The 16,400-nt window shown below is 42.9% G+C and overlaps 1 protein-coding gene across 3 annotated transcripts in view; it reads right to left on the reverse strand.

Moving 5' to 3' along the window:
- Positions 1 to 656: 656 nt before the first annotated feature.
- The window catches only part of sik3 (SIK family kinase 3), a 36,570-nt gene continuing 20,826 nt past the window's right edge, over positions 657 to 16,400 (reverse strand). For 2 of the 3 annotated variants that reach the window (XM_037082126.1, XM_037082115.1), the window contains exons 15-26: positions 15,914 to 16,048; positions 14,584 to 14,725; positions 10,077 to 10,196; positions 9,618 to 9,676; positions 9,342 to 9,451; positions 8,448 to 8,617; positions 8,219 to 8,346; positions 6,711 to 7,480; positions 6,378 to 6,532; positions 5,789 to 5,918; positions 5,562 to 5,688; positions 657 to 4,282 (exon numbers count right to left, since the gene is read on the reverse strand). In XM_037082126.1, coding sequence (XP_036938021.1) covers positions 5,567 to 5,688; positions 5,789 to 5,918; positions 6,378 to 6,532; positions 6,711 to 7,480; positions 8,219 to 8,346; positions 8,448 to 8,617; positions 9,342 to 9,451; positions 9,618 to 9,676; positions 10,077 to 10,196; positions 14,584 to 14,725; positions 15,914 to 16,048 — 2,041 coding nt within the window. In that variant the 3' untranslated portion in view covers positions 657 to 4,282; positions 5,562 to 5,566. The remainder of the gene's footprint in view (positions 4,283 to 5,561; positions 5,689 to 5,788; positions 5,919 to 6,377; positions 6,533 to 6,710; positions 7,481 to 8,218; positions 8,347 to 8,447; positions 8,618 to 9,341; positions 9,452 to 9,617; positions 9,677 to 10,076; positions 10,197 to 14,583; positions 14,726 to 15,913; positions 16,049 to 16,400) is intronic. The other variant, XM_037082136.1, reaches the window with a different exon arrangement.

Below are 16,400 nucleotides of genomic sequence, written 5' to 3' on the forward strand. Positions count from 1 at the left end.
GTCACATCCCAGGAATCCATACAGAAAAAAAAACCTTCTTTGCATTAAGTACTTACCAAGTCCAATCGCACCACCACAGTCCCTTTTTTATTTGTTACCTATGCGGGAACTCAACTCTAAACTCCTCCTGTTGCATAGTACTTCTACAGATCAGTGTGCACCTACAGCTACTTTACAGATGGAGCGATCAGTCGATTTATCGATCAGTCACTTCATAGAAAATCAATCCAGAACTTTTTTGTTTGTTCAATGACCTGTTAATTTTCATGCAAAAATCTTTTTAAAAGTGTCCTTGTTCGAACAAGGACTTACTGCATTTTGATAGCAAAATGAGCATCTTCACACGGATTCACATAGATTTAAGTTCAGTGTAAGACTGAAATTCGATGGCTGCGATGGGGCTGGAGAAGAACAGATGTGAAATGTTAAACTTCAAAATAGTTTGAGGGGTAAAACATGCACAACACTGACACTGTCCTTTTATGGTTGTCCCATAACATTACAACACTGCTAAAGTTCAGAAAGGTTAAAGGTGCCATTTGTAAGAAAAGTTGATTTTCAGGCCTGATTCACAGCCGACAACCAGTTGGGAATGAGTTCAACCCTCATGAATTCAGACGGACATGCAGCAGGTTAACACAAAGACACACCACTCATGACATTTTTAAATTATTTCTTTATTTATATATATTTATTTATTCATCTCAGTTTGGTTGATATTCTTTTTAATCATTGTTGTTGCACTTTAGTATTTTTGTACTCAACAGAAATGAACATAAAAACGAAACAAAAAAAAGAGGACAAAATGAACCAATAGAAAACAAAATGAACCTAAGGAACAGGAGTAGAGCAGTAGAGAGCTGGCTTGCCGAGCAGGGAGGCTGGGATGGAGAGAAAAGACAAAGAAGGGGAGGGATGGAAAGGTTAAGACAGAAAAAGGGGGTGGGGGGGAGGTAAGGAGAAGGGTCAGTCTGATCAGGCAGAGGATGTGTGTGAAACAGCGCTCTCCTCTCAGTTACTTCGGAATCATCTACAGTGCTTTCCATTCACTTACGCTTGTCCCTTCCTGTGTGCCTCTGCTCTCCCCCTCGACCTTATACACAGACCTGAAAACAATAGCTCAGCTACTGGTCACGATATTAGACAAAGTGGAGCCTTCTGATCTTAAATTTAGAGTTTCTGACCTGCCATGGGACAAGACACATGCAACATCTTCCATTCCAGCCCGTTTCCGCTGCAATTCCCGACAACTTCTACACTCTGTTCCCCCTCCAGATCTCAGTTTTGGCGAGGAGAAAAACACAAGAGCAGACCTGAAGGAGGAAGGAATGAGAGCCGAATGGAAATGGAAACCAGCTTTTTAATTTTTTTTCTTCTGTCCAATGAGAAGCTGACTCATTTTGGAAAAAGACAAACGCACCATATTGAGTTAGTTTCACGAAACCATCCCACTCTCACTGCATTCCACTCTTGTCTTAAGAGATTTTGCCAGCTACAGCTTGTCCTGCTTGCTCTGACGAAGGGTGAAAGTTTGTCAACAGGAAGTGACATGCTGCAAATGGAAAGCACAGGCGCTGTGTGACACCACCTACAGCCCTCAGATGTATACAGTATAGCATACGAAAAAGTCAACCATGCAGCCAGGTATTGTGAAATCTGGCCGCTATAAACAAAGTGGAGCTTTATTCTTTGCACCACAGTCTCTTGCTAGCCCAGTATAGGCTCTATAATCACTGGTATTGTATATGGGGGGGGGGGGGGGTAAGAGGAAAAACAATCAAATTAAAGTAGAAGAGAGAGAAAAGGGGGAATTCAATCTTCTGCTGTGGTCCCCGGTGTGCTGTAGCCTCCCATCTGGGCTGTGCTTGAACCTGACTCGACTTCGGGCACAGACACGTTTAATGTGGGCAAACCCTGCCCCACTCTGACCACAACCTTGTATTTCCTCTGCTGTGGAATTCAAACAGTTCATTCCCATTGTCACCTCCTGAAATGTTTCCCTTTAATGGTTCGGAGGTGCATCCAGGTGTATCCAACAACAAGATTCCATTCAACTGCCCACGAAACGCAGCCTCCCATCTTCCCTTCCAGGCTCGTGCAGGAGAACAAAAGCAAGGCCGAAACGAGATAAGTCGAAGTAAACCAAAAGAGGGGAGAAGGGGAGGGGGGTTGAGTCAAAGTAGTTGTAGTTTCCTCCTTGGTTGCCATAGCGACAAGGTAAGTTTGGGAGGAGGGGTGGGGCATGTCCGTAAGGCGTCATCCGATCAGAAGCCGATGTAGTAAAAGATGGCGGGAGGATCACAGCAGATAGGCAGGGCAGCAAGAGAGAAAGAGAGTGGGTTTGTCCGTGTCCACACTTGTGATGTTTTGGATGATATGTCAGCTATTTTACAAGTTATTCCCTCATTTTTTTGTCTTTTTTTTGTTTTGTTTTGTTTTGAAGAGCGTCAAGTCTTTGTAGCACCCGAACCAACCCAGACAAAGCCCAAACCCTGACCCTGTATAGCCTGCCAACAACTACCCCGTTAACAGAAAACCCAACATCAACAAGAATGACAGTCACAACATCGATTGAAATGATACTTTAAAAAGCAACACAAAATAATTACTCTCCTCTTATTCAAGTGTCTCGATATAATAATATTAAAACAAATAAGAACAATCTTTTTTAACGACACAGAAAAAGAGCACTGCCTCTCTTCTCTCTGTCCTCTTTTGGCTAGAAATCTCAAGATTCATAAAACAAAAACAAAAAAAAAAAAAAACAATTTGAAGACATCCAAAAATACAAATGATAAAACAATACCAATATAAAAAAGCCTCCCCAGCAACATCTAAAAACAAAACAGTAACAAAAACGAAAAATATTTGATACAGAAATTGCAATAGCGTTCTATACATGGCATCACTGTACAAGGAAAGGAGCAAATGTCTGGTAAAACTACCCACAATGCAATACACTGTCACTGACACTGGAAAGGAGGATGGAGAAAAAAAGGGGTAACACAAGTTGGGGAACGCAGGAATAGGAGAGGGTGGATTTGAGAAGCGGGGTAACAGCATGACAGAGTGAGGGACAGCGAGGAGGGGTGGAAACAGACGGAGAGAGGACAGCTGGAACCGAAAGTGCAGAATTACTTAAGTAATCAAAGAACAATGTTGTCTTCCTTGCAACACAGAACTGTTTTTCCTTTAATAATAATAATAATATTCATTATAATAAAACTCTTTTACAGAAAACAGTAATAACAATAAAAGTAACAAGTATTGACCATAATGCCTACATGGACATTAGCTGTAAAAACGAATTTTAAAATAAAATTAAAAACAAGAAAATGAATGCCAGAACAAACAAGAGACGAAAAGAAAAAAAAAAAAAACGAGGAAAAAAAAAAATGAGAGAGCTGGTTTGTCCTGTGCGATGTCACTGAGCTCCATCTTTGGAGAGCATGGTTTCTGTTGCCCAGTTGGAGCCTGACCCCAAACACCCACCACCACCCGGCCCAAAAGAGGGGCCACACCGCTGCTGAGGATTCAGCCCGCTCCGGAATGATCCGCTGCAGGAAGGCAGGACGTGGGAGACGGGGAGGAGCAGACTGAACCTCGTGGACACTGTTCCCCTCCGCTCACCTCTTCTTCTCAGTCATGCACACACACACATGCACGCACACATAAACGCTCACACCTAATGTGAATACTTTGGGCTTGTGGCAGCAGTGTGTTTCTTTGTGTTATTGGACTCTACGGTCTTGCAAGTATGACTGTAACGATGCGTTGGCCAATGAGGCACATAATGAAGTATGCCAACAGTTAATAGAAGATGAAGGGGTGAAGGGGGGGGGTTAGGTCAGGGCAGCAGGTCTGTGTGTGTGTGTGTGTGTGTGTGTGTGTAACTGGAGTGAGCCAGGTTTGATGGGGGAGGAGGTGAGGGAGTCAAGTCAAAAGATGGAAGAGTGGAACCCCAATCTAACCATGATGGGAGGTGAAAAGAGGAGACGACCTGCAGCGATAAAAGCTGGATCTCTGCTCGGAAAATGCTGGCACTTTTGAACCCAGAGACCCCACCTGTGACCCCCCCACCCTTCTAATGGTCTACACCCACCCATACTAACCCCACCCCCCCGCGCACACTGCCCTCCCAGGGACAGATGGAGACAGACAGATGGACGTAGAGCGCCCCCACTTGGGCAGACAACGGCGGTTTGGCGTGATGCTGCTCAACTCAAGTCAACACAACTCAGGATGGCTGATATGGACCGCTGTACACAGGATACACCCTTTGCTGGAAGAAGACAGAGAGGAGAAACAGTGAATTTTTGTAACCTCTGATGATGTCATTAGCGTTGGGAACACCAGGCAGGGACCGGCTTAAAGACACACACTGGGTGCATTATGGGAAATGCAAGATCCGCTGTTTCTCTAGCTTTTGGGGGGGATTTGTTTAAACCTCCAAACTCCACTTGGCTGAATTATTCAGCACATTTAATTGCTGTAAACTTGTTGTCAAATTAAACTGCAGTTCACCTCATGTTACTTTGAATAGAAACTCTCACGCTCGGTTAGCTCTATTAACTCTGTTGTCCAAACACACTGCAGGACTCTACTGCCCATTGGCTGCTATCATCACTAGCTGTCCTCCTGTCGATGGATGGATTTGTTCTTCACAATGTAGCGTTAATATGGGAAAAGTAAGGTTCCATCCTTTCAAGCTTTGGCACTTAATGCCTTTTGTAAGTCTCCAGCATGAGAAGATGTGCTCTGTTCTAGTCAGTGCTTAGTTCAGCTTATTATTTGCCGAGCAATAGTTATAAATACTCACACACAAAAAAAATGATTTCGTCATCGAGGTCCCAGGATGACAAGATATTGTTAAGTTTCAAGTTCTGCCATTCTTTTTTAAAATCAGTCGCTCAGAAGTCCCCCAATTTTATCTAAGTGTGATACTAAATTGTTTCATGACCTGTATATGGAAGGTCCACAGCTGACAGCAACTTTACTCTCAAACTCAACATTTAGAGGACAAAGCGACATCAAAACAAAACAGCAACTAGTTTATGAAAAACACCAATAAAATACAAACTCTTGTCTGTCATGACTTACTCTAAATGTAAAGTAAGTAATAAAAGATGGACTGTAAACTATAGTAGAGCCAATGGCATGAATACTACTGATCAATCATTGTGTGTGTCATATTCACACACAAATTAGACCCATTGTTCTTTATTGTACAGTTGAGAGTGCTTTCTTTGTCTCATCAGCATCAAAAAAGCTACGATAAAACATGAAGAGGTCCAAGGGAGGTAATCTGTTTAATAGATGCTGTCAAATGGATGAATGCAAAGAAAGCATCTCAATGTTGAGTAAACTGTGAGAGCAAGGTCAGAAGCACTTATTATGTGTTTATTATTTAACCTCTATAAAAATGGGTTTCACAGAGTCATTTATGGGCTGATGTTGAGCCAAAAGGCGCCTGCTGGACGTGCTGCTCATTAGGATTCAAAAGATGATGTAGCTCGATGCTGCACATAGAGCTTGAATATAGGGGAAAATCTTGAATTTACCTGTGCTAGACCCCAGCCTGCTCCATGCTGTACTGCAGGTCAGGGGGCTTGTAGCTGAGGAGCATATCACTGGTGCAGGAGGAGGGGTAGCAAGCTGCCGCATGGAGCTCCCCCTCAACATCACACACTGCATGAGAAACACATATTTTACTGATACGGACAAAAAAAATTCCACACTATGTTTCATGTGTATTTAAAGGTAGATGGTCGTATGTCTCCCAACTGACCTGACTCTTCCCTCTGATGCAGCTGCTGGCTTCCTGTCAGTGACGTCTGGCTGAGAATGTCCGACATGCGAGCAGAGCTTAGTGCCTTTCCGGCCAAAAGGCTCATCCCAGACATGGGGTCTGCCTGATCCTGGACACAAAGTGAACATTTTAGACACATACGAAAAACTACTGATATTTAATGTATAGCTTCAAACCACTAAGATGTGTTATTACTTTCTTTGAATGACTGGGTGTACTGATTGTGTGTAAGTGCCTCCAAAATATATCTAAATCAATATGACTTTTTGGTTCATGCAGTTATGCAAGCATTTACTTTTTTCCTTCAGTTATCAAACCAGTAAACAGGCTCTAACAAGCAAGACAGGCTGATGTGTCATCCTCTACAACATACACCCAGCTAATATCAACAGCCATACAAATGTGAGATCATTCCCGCCACAATTTTTTTGCTTGCTGTCACACTTAAGGGTACATCAAAAAGCCTGGTTTGAGGAGTCAGATTTCATGCTGCCGGCCTAACTACAGATTCTCATAACAAAGTGAGATCTGTGTGGTCTTGAGAAGTAAGCAGCGAGGTTTCACTCACATAGGCATCGTCACAGGTCTGGATGGTGTGGTGGCGCTGAAGCTGTCCACGGGACCTATATGCGTCACCCTGGGGACCTCGCGAATAGCCCACACCATTATGATCAGGCACCTCCATAGCCTGCCCTTGGGGCCTGCACTCTACATGCTCAGATTCTGACAGAAAAGAGTGCATGAACTGAATAAACTGAGATATTACTATTCCAAGGAAAGTATATTAACAAAAAAAGAAAAACAGCTCTGAGGCAAATCTTAATATCTGAGATCTTTTCATGTAAACCAGCAGCCAGAAGCTGTACTAGATATGTAGATCAGCTATGTCAACTGGTCTTACCTCTAGCTGCTGGAGCATTCCTGATGTAGCCACCATGTCTGTGCGTAGGAGAGCTGTAGGGTGGGGTGCCTCCTCGGGGAGGCCCCAGGAGCTCATGACTTTCCCCTGCCTTGGCCAGCAGACCCTCATGTGGGTGGTGGTAGCCAGCTGGCACCTCATCCTCCTCCATGCTCTCTGAGTGAGGTAAGCTTGGGCAAGGTGCTTGGGCTGGGTGCTGCTGTGGCTGAACCTCTGGGGGTCGAATTTGGAGGAGATGGTGGTAGTGTTGGCCTCCAGAGGAACCCTGCGGTGCCTGTGGCTCCAAGCTTTCCCCTTGGCTCAGCTGGCGGAGAAGCAGCATCTCTCCATACTCTTGGGGTGCACCGCTGGGTGGCGTTGGGGGTGCTTGGCACGGCCGGGGGCTTTGCCTTTTCAGCAAGGCAGCCAGGTCTTGGGGGGGCAGCCTGGGGTCGGCGTGGCCTGTTAAAGAATGGCGGGGGGACAGGAGACCCTGCAGGGTGGGAGTGACGTGCTGCTGTGGGGGACGGTAGTCCAAGGGAGTTGGGGAGAGCAGGGCCTGCTGTAGTGTAGAGGGGGTGCCGTAGTTGCCAGTTCCCACCACCCCACTCTGGTAACCCTCCAGTCCGGGGACTTTTAAGGAAGCTCCCTGCAGATAGGGGCTGTAGGAGCCGACAACTCCGGAGGGGCCCCGGGAGGCGGCGTCGCTAGAGAAGAGGTGGGGATTGAACTGAGCCTGGTCATATCCCGATGTGAAGCGGCCAAGGCTGCGACTGGAGGTAAAGAGACAATGCAGAGGGTAATTGGCTACAGGTTATGTAACATCAACATAGTCCCACCTCACCCAGCTCTCTACAATCTACAGAAGGCCTTCATTAAATGATCACACAGACAGCCTAGCAAACACTTAAAGTAGAGTACAGGTTCAAGTATTCACTGAGAGATGTAACGACACTTTCATAAGATAAATGTGATTGTTACAAGCTCTCTCAGTGAAGGCAGTCCTGTCCATTACGTTGATGATGTCAGGGGTCAAAGGACGACTGATCTCCTTCCCTAAATACACTTCCATAAAATTTACATCCAGCCACTCACCCAGCTACACTGAGGTGGAGAATTCGTTGAGGATGTCATCTCAGCAAAGTCGATGAAGGATTTACATAAATTTTCTACACTGATAACAAGAGTGTCCTCAAAGTCTGCCCTCTCACATGTTAAATCTCTGTTATGAGCAGCAACGTTACTGTCAAAGTTTCAAAATAAAATTTGTAGAAAATCAAGGGACATGGGAGAAATGTAAAACACAAACAAAATGAAAATGAATTAAACATGCAATGGTAAACATTAAAATAAAACAAATAGCATGAAGGTGTCTGTTTGCGAGCGGCGATTATGGATATTAATACAACAAAAATACAAATGAGACAGAGGGAGACAGAAACAGTCCATTGGTATTGTTGGGAGGGTTTGGCCTCCATCAGGGGACGTGGTGACAGGATGGGTGGGGTCACCTGTGCGACTCTGCGTTGTCTGCGCTCAGCTGCTTCCCAAGGACTCTGTGTCCCCCTGGCGTGGACAAAAAGCTGCCCTGCCTCTGCGCCCCACCTCCCAGCTCCACTTCCTGAACCTGAATGGTCACCTGTACAAACAGTCGATGTCAGAACATTAAAAAACAATTCACATAACCCTCAGCAGAGAGAAAAATGACTAAAACAAAATATAATTGGCTCTTGCAATAACCTGTTGTTGCTGAGGTACACCCTGTGCCAATGGGACGGTGGGGCGAGCAGATGCTGCTTGTTGATTGGTTGGTATAGAGACTCGCGGCAGGCCTGTGGGAGGTGGACTGCCACTCTGGCCCTGATACAGCGCCGGAGTACCGTGCTGGTACTGTACTGACGATGGACCTCCTAGGAGAGAAAAGGAGAGGTAAGACTACACTAACAAATGGTCCTGTTGCATTAAGTACATAAAATCAGTTGTTACTTGCACATAATAATCCCAAGTTATTGTAAACCTGATGCCCAGTATCCATTTTAAAAAAAACAAGCAAGTCAGTGTGTAAAATGTGGTAAGTCAACTGTCTTAAGACATGAGTAACAACAGTAAGACTAGCATGTGACTGAACAGTCAAAATTGAGCTTTGAAAAGAACAGTCAGTCATCCTATTATAAAATCTGTCTGAAAGCTTACGAGCAGAGGAAGATGAAACATAGTTGTCCATTTTTATTTTGACAAATGATTAAATGATATTGAGTAAGACAATATTATTCCAGCTTCTTAAATGGCTATATTTTCTGTTTTTTGCATAGCTCATCAATGACAGTAATCTAAATATCTTTGGATATTTAGTTTACTGAATAAATATCTTTGGATTGTGAATGAAGCAAGACATTCCAGGATGCCAACTTGGAATTCTGGAAATACTGACATTTTTCATAATATTCTGACATTTTATAGACTATACAACTAATTGATTAAGAGAAAACAATAAACAGATTAATCAACAATGAAAATATCATTAGTAGCAGCCCAAGATCTATCCATTTCTAAAATCTCAAGCTAAAAATGCCACTTCATCTACATTTGCAAAAAGAAATGAAGAATCTAAACACTTGCAACTGTATTACTAACCATGCCCTTGCATTATGCCTGCAGAGCCAGGCGGAGGGCTCTGGTTGGGCTGTCTGAAGAGGTGGTTGCTGGGATGTGTTGGCGGAGGGCTGGAGGGCTGGATACGCAACCTGAGGGAGGACAGGACAGAGTAGGAGAGGAGAAGAGAGAGATACGACAATGATGTAACACTTTAGTCGATAGCACTGCACCACAGTATCAAGTTCATTGTTCAATAGCTGGTGAGTAATGCATGCGTGCGTGCGTGTGTGCGTGTGCGTGTGTGTGTGCGTGTACCTTTGGAGCTGGTGGGTTAGGTGACTGGGCTGGCTCTCTCCATGGCCTAAAGACAGACCCTGCGGATAAAAAGAAATTCCATTTGACTCAAAGCCTAAATATAATGATTTCTTACTGTGATCATGACTTTGCAATGCTGCCTGCCTGAGATTACATAAATGCTAACGCAAAGTGCGTGTGCCCTAAAGAAAGAAATCAAGTCAAGGGGACAATTAAGCCACAGTGCAGGATATTCAAGCCTAAGGTGAATTAACGAAATAGTACTCTATGCTTAACAGATATCTGCATAATTTAATGCATACAAAACATCAGAGATGCTATAAGCTTACACAATGCAATGAAAGCATGATCACAATGCTTTAAGAGGTTGAGTGGCCCAGCTCAGCACATCCTGCATGAACAATTATAAACAAACATCATGGATATGGCCTATGACAGCTTTCAGACAGGTTCAAATACCTGGATTTGCTGGTGGAGGATTTGTTGCTCTTGCTGGTAGAGGATATGCTGTTGCTGGGTGTGCTCCAGGAATCGCTCATCCTGTTGGGCAGCATACATTTTTTGGAGCTGCTCACATTCCTGTTGGAAACACAAACACAGACACCACAAGTAAATTTCCATGCAAATGAACATGGGAAATAAGTGTCTTAAATTTTGCAGGGATGCATATTATTCAATATGTCATTCAATATGCAAATATTTTACAAGTAATTCTGGCTAATTTCAAATGCTGATATGTGCACGCACTGTGAAACATATAAGATTGGCAGTGGAATTAACATATTATTATGCCTTCTCATCAGCAGAGAATTTCTAGCCAATGGCAGCATGACATTTTAAAGCCATAATCAGCCAAATCCGATGACGTGTCAATACTATTCAGCAGCATCCCTTAACTTAAGCTTTTAAAAGCTCACAAGGAATAGCTGATGAACAACAAACAAAACTTGCTGCATGTCAAAAGCTTTTTCATGATTCTTGTTTTGATAAAGTACAAAAGTATCAACAGTAAGCTTACAACAGAAACATCTTACAATAATATTAGGAAATCACTGTCATGCTACGATTGTAACTGTATTAAGTTTCAGTATTAATCATATCCAAGCATGCACATTCTGCTTTCTCTTATAACTACTTCATGATGTACAATGGCATGAACATACCATTAGACTACTGCTTTGGTAAATTATGCTAATCACGTTTAATAAGAACTGACTGCACTGTAAGTGCCAAAATGCACATCTTTTCAACTCAGAACCAATGTCCTGCCTTGTGTGATTTTGATATTGAAGCCAAATGACTGTAAGCACTTTCTGAAATCCACACTGTGTGCATATCTCATTGTGATAGGATACATTCTGCTGCAACAAAGAACAATTCTTGACACAGAATTCAACAATCAAAGCTACAAACTTGGTATTGGTGAATAAACTCACTGGGTGACTGTCAAGAACAATCAGTGATTCTTATGATTGATTATGCTTTGCCTCTTCAGGTTGAAACCATAGAAATAAACCAACCCAAGTTTAGAAGGTGATGTGATAGGGCTGTACCCAGCTCTGGATTTTAATCCGTCGAATTGAATATGCTGTTATAAACAATTCAACTATACAGCTTTTTTTCTAGTTTAATGTCACACGGATCCTCTCCATCAGCCTACATCAGTATGTTTTACTTGCAGCTACAGACTTTCGTTTAAAGTCCTGTCTTTGTCAAATGATGTGAAGCCATCACATTTCCACAAAGTCAAATTAGATGTGCCACTGTTTTGATTTTCAGAATTGGGATTTCATCCATTTTTTATTCGTTTAATTTTTAAGATACATTTTCAGCATAAATGATAATAACCATAAAACAACACAGTTTACACTACATTTTGCCAGAAGTTATAAATTTTACTGGCGGCCCACTGAATTTCCCCATGGTCCTCTCAAATGTCCACCTGTGGGTCTCGGAGACTCAACATCAGCATCACTGCTGAGGTCAGTACTTGTTTACTTTTAGTTTCCTCCCATGTAATATTTTCAGGGGTCTTTACTCTAGTATAGGTCACTGTGTGTTAACCCCGCTTTTATCCACATTAACCTTTTAACACTTGAGAGTAATGATAATCTCAGCACGTCAGTACATGCCTCGGATGAAGCACCCACCGCTGACATGATGATTATCCTTCTCCCTACCTACGCCTCCGACTGGGTGAGGTAATCTCATTGCAGTGTCACTGCGAATGATGTGATGTCTGAAGAAGCAGCTTGAGGTTTTCTCACGTGAACAAGGCCTTAAGTAATATTGTATGTTGTGTGTCAAAATTACAGTAAATCTAAAAATTGTGTCAGTTTATTTAATAGTGATGCGTGGACTGGTTCACCCAGTTTACACATTGGGACATTGCTTGATTATTAACAACAAAATAGCAGGATGAAGTCAGTGAAACCATATTGAGACTTTTCATCTATGTCATCAAGATGTCAGCAGTTTTCATTCTGACATTACCTCTGCATTGGATGCAAACTCCTGATTTGGTGGTATTGTTTCAAACACCACGGGCAAAACTAACACCTCCATCTTATTTCATTTGAAAGGCTGATAACAACCCTGATTCTGAAAACTATGTGAGTAAAATAGATAGATAAATACAGAAAGGAATCGTTTGCAAACAAACTCTGTTTACCGATAACAGATTTAAGAAGTGTTCCTGAGTCCATGTAGTAATATCATTAATACAATCATGTGTGGTGAACTGCGCCCAGTCCTTGCTTGGGAATGGCTGAGCCTTTCAAGGATGTACCCAATCAGGATTCGATCACCTGTAAACACTGAACCCATGTACTGGTTGACTGTTCAAAACAGGTGCTTTTGGAGCATTCTACCACTTTCCCAGTCCTTCGTTGCCCTCTTCCCAACTTGTACTGCCATTAAATTCAGAATAAGCATACAGTGCATATGAAAATTATTCACAGCGCTTCACTTTCTCCACATTTTGTTATGTCACAGCCTTATTCCAAAATGGATTCAATTCATTTTTTTCCCTCAATATTCTACACATAATACCCCATAATGACAACTTTATTTTAAATTGAAAAAAGAAGAAATCACTTGTACATAAGTATTCACAGCCTTTGCGATCAAGTTCAAAATTGAGCTCAGGTGAATTCTATTTCCACTGATCATACTTGAGATGTTTCTACAGCTTAATTGGAGTCCTCCTGTGGTAAATTCAGTTGATTTGGAAACGCCAGGACTCTTCCTAGAGCTGGCTGTCCCTCTAAACTGAGTGATTAGGGGAGAAGGGCTTTAGTTAGGGAGGTGACCATAACCTGATGGTCAGTCTAACAGAGCTCCAGGGTTCCTCTGTGGAGAGAGGAGCACCTTCCAGCAGGACAACCATCACTGCAGCACTCCACCAATCAGACCTGCATGGTAGAGCAGCCAGACAGAAGCCACTCCTTAGTAAAAGGTACATGGCAGCCTGCCTGGAGTTTGGCAAAAGGCGCCTGAAAGACTCTCAGACCATGAGAAACAAAATTCTCTGTTCTGATGAGACAAAGATCGAACTCTTTGGCGTGAATGCCAAGCGTTATGTTTGGAGGACATAACGCGTGTGCAGATTTCTGAGGAAAAAAATGAATTGAATCGATTTTGGAATAAGGCTGTAACATAAGAAAATGTGTGTCTGTGAATACTTTCCATATGCTCTGTACATTTACAAAAATCAATGAAGTTAATGAGGTAAAATACCAAACACATCATTTCTTTGTGCTTTTTTCAACTGACCATTGGTCAGCAAAGAATTAGCAAATTAAAAGATTCTTTCCCACCCAACAGAAAAGAGTAGAAATTCTCATCACTTTTCTTCTCTGTTGGCCACCATTACTGTCAATGTTCCCCCAAGATAACTCCTGCTCTGCCAATTCTGCTGTCTGTGTAGCTACTTTGTTACCTGGCCTCAACACACCATTAGTTAATCACACATCCTTTTCTGTGACCACTGCCCTAATATCCTAATCTTCCGTCTAAGATGTGACCATCATGCCATGTCCAATTTTTTAGTCCAACTTCAATCCCAGCAGATTGAGTCCTGGGAATCTTTATCAGCAATGCTATTTAAAAACAAGTAAGCTTTCCTTTGGTGATACCACCTGTGACCCTGTTTCCTCTTTCACTTTAACCTCCTGCTCATTACCATGCTTCTCAAAGGATAAGACTGCATCTCTGATGCAAGGACGTCAGAAGCTCCTGAAAGGCTGATTTAAACTCCAGGGGCATATGCAGTTCATCTGAGTTTAAGAATGACACTAAGCTTACCCAATTTAACACTGTAGATCTTTTTAAATGTACACCAACCAGAAATTACTAGACTAAAGTAGACTAAAAGCTGACTTAAAAAAAGCGAAAGGGGTTTACATAAAAAAAAAGATAGTTATAAGAAATGACAAAGACAAGATTTAAGCATGGTAAGCTCACCACCCAATTCTGTTTTTTCAGCATTCGTTTCTTGCTGTAGCTTGACTGTCTCTGTTATGTATTGAAATGGTAGCTGGGACCACAGGATACACTGATCGCTGCATCACAAAGTGTAGCTCAGCTCATAATGCAGATTTGCAGTGCCAGGGATCTTTCTTTATATTCCTACGAGAGTCTAAATTGCATCAGATTAGCTGCGATGTATCACTATTTCTGCACGTTTAGCCTCAAGAGCCAAATGTTTTCCATCACTGTTTGCAAGGCCCTAGCAGTCCTCCTTCTTTAGGCCATTTAAAAAGCAGGGGGGCTAGGGCAAAGTGGGTCATTTCTGAAATCTCAGCACCTGGTGAAGTAATTTTTTGCAATTGATCAATAACTATCGATCCTCCACAGAACTGTTATTATATCACCCACAGACCGAAGAAAACAATGAAATGTATCTTTTCATAAAACAAAAAGTGATAAAAAACAGTATCTCTTGATGTTCCGAAGAATGGTGTACCTGTTTGAGTTGCTTGATGAGGCTGCTGTTCTCTAGATGAGCCTTGAAGGCCTGAATGGTGGCGGCGCCGTCAGAGAACCGTCTGACAGGTGAGAAGCGCTCCATGGGGAGATGAAGGGTATTACAGTCCTTATAGCTGGATCTGTGGAGGGGACCACAGGGAGCAGACACAAACAGTACACAAATACACGCACACACGCGCGCACACACACACAAAGACAGAACATGACAGATAACACAGACACATTGACACACACATAATCAGTCATACAGACACAAGAACAGACACATGAGAAGCTTGAGCTCTACAAACCTGCACAAATGTCAAAAACAAGTCAAAGTATCTGATGACCATATGTTGAGTGTAAAAAAACATCAGGACCACAAAATTCACGCAACTGATTTGTCAAGGGAATCCAGTAGCTATTCTTCAAATTATTTCATCCATCATGTCAATCATGACAGAGGAGAAGACAGACCATGGAGGGAATTTTAACTTTAAAGAGCTGTGCAGAAACGTGGTGGGAAGCTGGTCCTAATATTTTGACTGCTGCACAATGACTATATGTTATCACTTTTAAACCCATTCACTGCATCTCATTTACAGCTGAAGTCAATGAGTCTAAAACAGTTCAATAGGAAATGCATCTTTCATTAGAAAATGGCCAGCAGATTAATTCATCTGCTGATCAAAGAGTATTCCATGAACACAGACACAGCTTCTAGCTTTACACATCCACTGTAGCTCAACAGAGCATCCTTCTTTTAACAACAGGCACTCATCTTTATCAAGCCACACCTGGCTCTGCCTATCACTGCATCCAAACAAAAAGCATCCACTATCTCAAAAGACTTTCTAAACTGAGTTGGAATAAGATGATACTTATGAGGAACAACATATAAAATTACTACATGGACAACACCTCATCATAAAAATATGACTGTGAAAGTAAAGAGGTAATGATTTAGCTTTGAGGGTCTGCTCATTGGAGAACATCAGCTAAATCTTTGGAGTGAACCTGTCACATACCTGCTCTTCCCAGGTTTGTGAGAGACAAACAGTTTTTATTCTTTTTTCAAATTAACCGGTGACGTGGAGACACCCTCAACCTCCAACAACACTGCTGAAAAAAAACGTCCTTTCTGTTTGGACGGTGCATTACTTTCACCTGGTGCGAGAACATCGTGTGTGTGAGATCAGCTTTGAGTGCAAGTGAGAGGGTGTGTGTATGTGAGAGAGAAAGAGTTAGGCTCAAAATGCCTATTTAATGTGAGTGTGTATTTGTGTGTGTTTGTGCATATACAGCTCGGAGCGGGCGTGTCCCCTCACCGGGTGTGTGTGTCGGGGGCCCAGCCCACCCTCTGGCGGGGGCCCTGGGGTCGCTGTGACTCTGCCGAGGGCTCGCCATGCGATGTGCTCATGAGCGCGTGCGTCGTGTGCCGCTTGGAGCGGTTCGCCAGGTACCTGGGCCGCAGGGAGGGGGGAGGACGGGGGTGAGGGTGGGAGACAGGAAGCAGCGCTGGTCAGCTCTCTGTCCTCATTGGCTAATGGAGATGGGGGGGAAGGCCCGCCCCTTCCCACCTCTGCCAATGGGTGCCATCATTCATATAATCTTAGCCAATCATAAAAACAGGAAATAAAATTATACCATATATGGATGTTATAGCTTATGGGTATCCCACAAACCCCCAGTTTCCAATTTGAGGATTGGACTGGTGCAGTCTTTTTTTAAAATCATTGGTTTTGCAAGCTTCAAGGTTAGCAAAGCTGTGTGAGAAAGGCGAGAAAGGCTTGAGAAAAATTTGGCACTTGCTGA

This window comes from Acanthopagrus latus, chromosome 2 (genome assembly GCF_904848185.1).
Source record: "Acanthopagrus latus isolate v.2019 chromosome 2, fAcaLat1.1, whole genome shotgun sequence".
Taxonomy (NCBI): Eukaryota; Metazoa; Chordata; class Actinopteri; order Spariformes; family Sparidae; genus Acanthopagrus; species Acanthopagrus latus.